Source organism: Morus notabilis, unplaced genomic scaffold, assembly GCF_000414095.1.
Source record: "Morus notabilis unplaced genomic scaffold, ASM41409v2 Scaffold9720, whole genome shotgun sequence".
NCBI classification, from domain to species: Eukaryota; Viridiplantae; Streptophyta; class Magnoliopsida; order Rosales; family Moraceae; genus Morus; species Morus notabilis.
In genome coordinates this window covers 1-817 of record NW_010367387.1, presented here as the reverse complement: position 1 = coordinate 817, position 817 = coordinate 1, and the positions used below count along the sequence as shown (strand labels likewise).

The following is an 817-nucleotide window of genomic DNA, read 5'->3' as shown; positions in this document are numbered from 1 at the left end:
TCCAGGTTTCTTTTTAGATGTACCCTATAATCTCTTATGCTAATCATACTTCGTTGTTTTGTAGTCTTTCATAACTCAAGATCCTCGTGATAGGGATCTTTTAGTCAGAAATTTCAAAGCGTTGAATTTTGATGTTCCAGTATTGAATTACTTTGGAAGTGAAGACTCTTATAGAGCGCCATATCAAATTTCTCAGCAGGTATATCTCCTTAGACCTTTGGGCTTTTCTGTGTACGTTTGAACAGTTCTGAGTTTTTCTTTGCTCTTCTTTTTTGGATCATTGTATTTACCAGATGAGAGAACTTGGGATTTCTTCACGGCTTGATCAAGTTTTTGATGCTTCTTTTGCTGTCAAGGAGGTTTTGACTGGCCAATGCGGTTTGGAAAGATCGGTATGGTTGCACGCTTTTTCCATGATTTTGATCGATTTATTGCATAGATTGGCATAAAGACAAGAAAATGATTTTTCGATTGAACAATTGGGCAGTTAGTTGTAGAGTTAAGCCGTATAGCTGGCACTTGAAAGTTTGGTTTGTCATGATAACTTCCTTTCTTTATCTAAGTTGTTTTGTTTTTCATTTTTCTATATTTTGCTTCATTTTCTTTGTATTTGTTTGTACCTCATATATTTTTGTTTATTGGTTCTACCCTTCTCAGTATATCGGGTCAAAGGAAACTGATCTCAAGGCCGATCAGGTCTTAAAGTTGGGAATCTTTGATTGTTGGACACCAGAGAATCATTATCGATGGTCTAAATCTAGATACGGGGGTCATGTTTCTGGATCAGTAGAAGTGGTGAAACAGTCCCGACTTCTGT

The 817-nt window shown here is 36.6% G+C and overlaps 1 protein-coding gene across 1 annotated transcript; it reads left to right on the top strand.

Annotated features, from left to right (window-relative positions):
* Positions 1-64: 64 nt before the first annotated feature.
* LOC112094337 (structural maintenance of chromosomes protein 5-like) lies at positions 65-803 on the top strand (the record flags this gene model as incomplete). The annotated part of the gene is made up of 3 exons (XM_024174945.1): positions 65-199; positions 294-392; positions 658-803. Coding segments are annotated over 3 exons (380 nt in total), but the record flags the coding sequence as incomplete, so codon positions are not given.
* Positions 804-817: the final 14 nt, after the last annotated feature.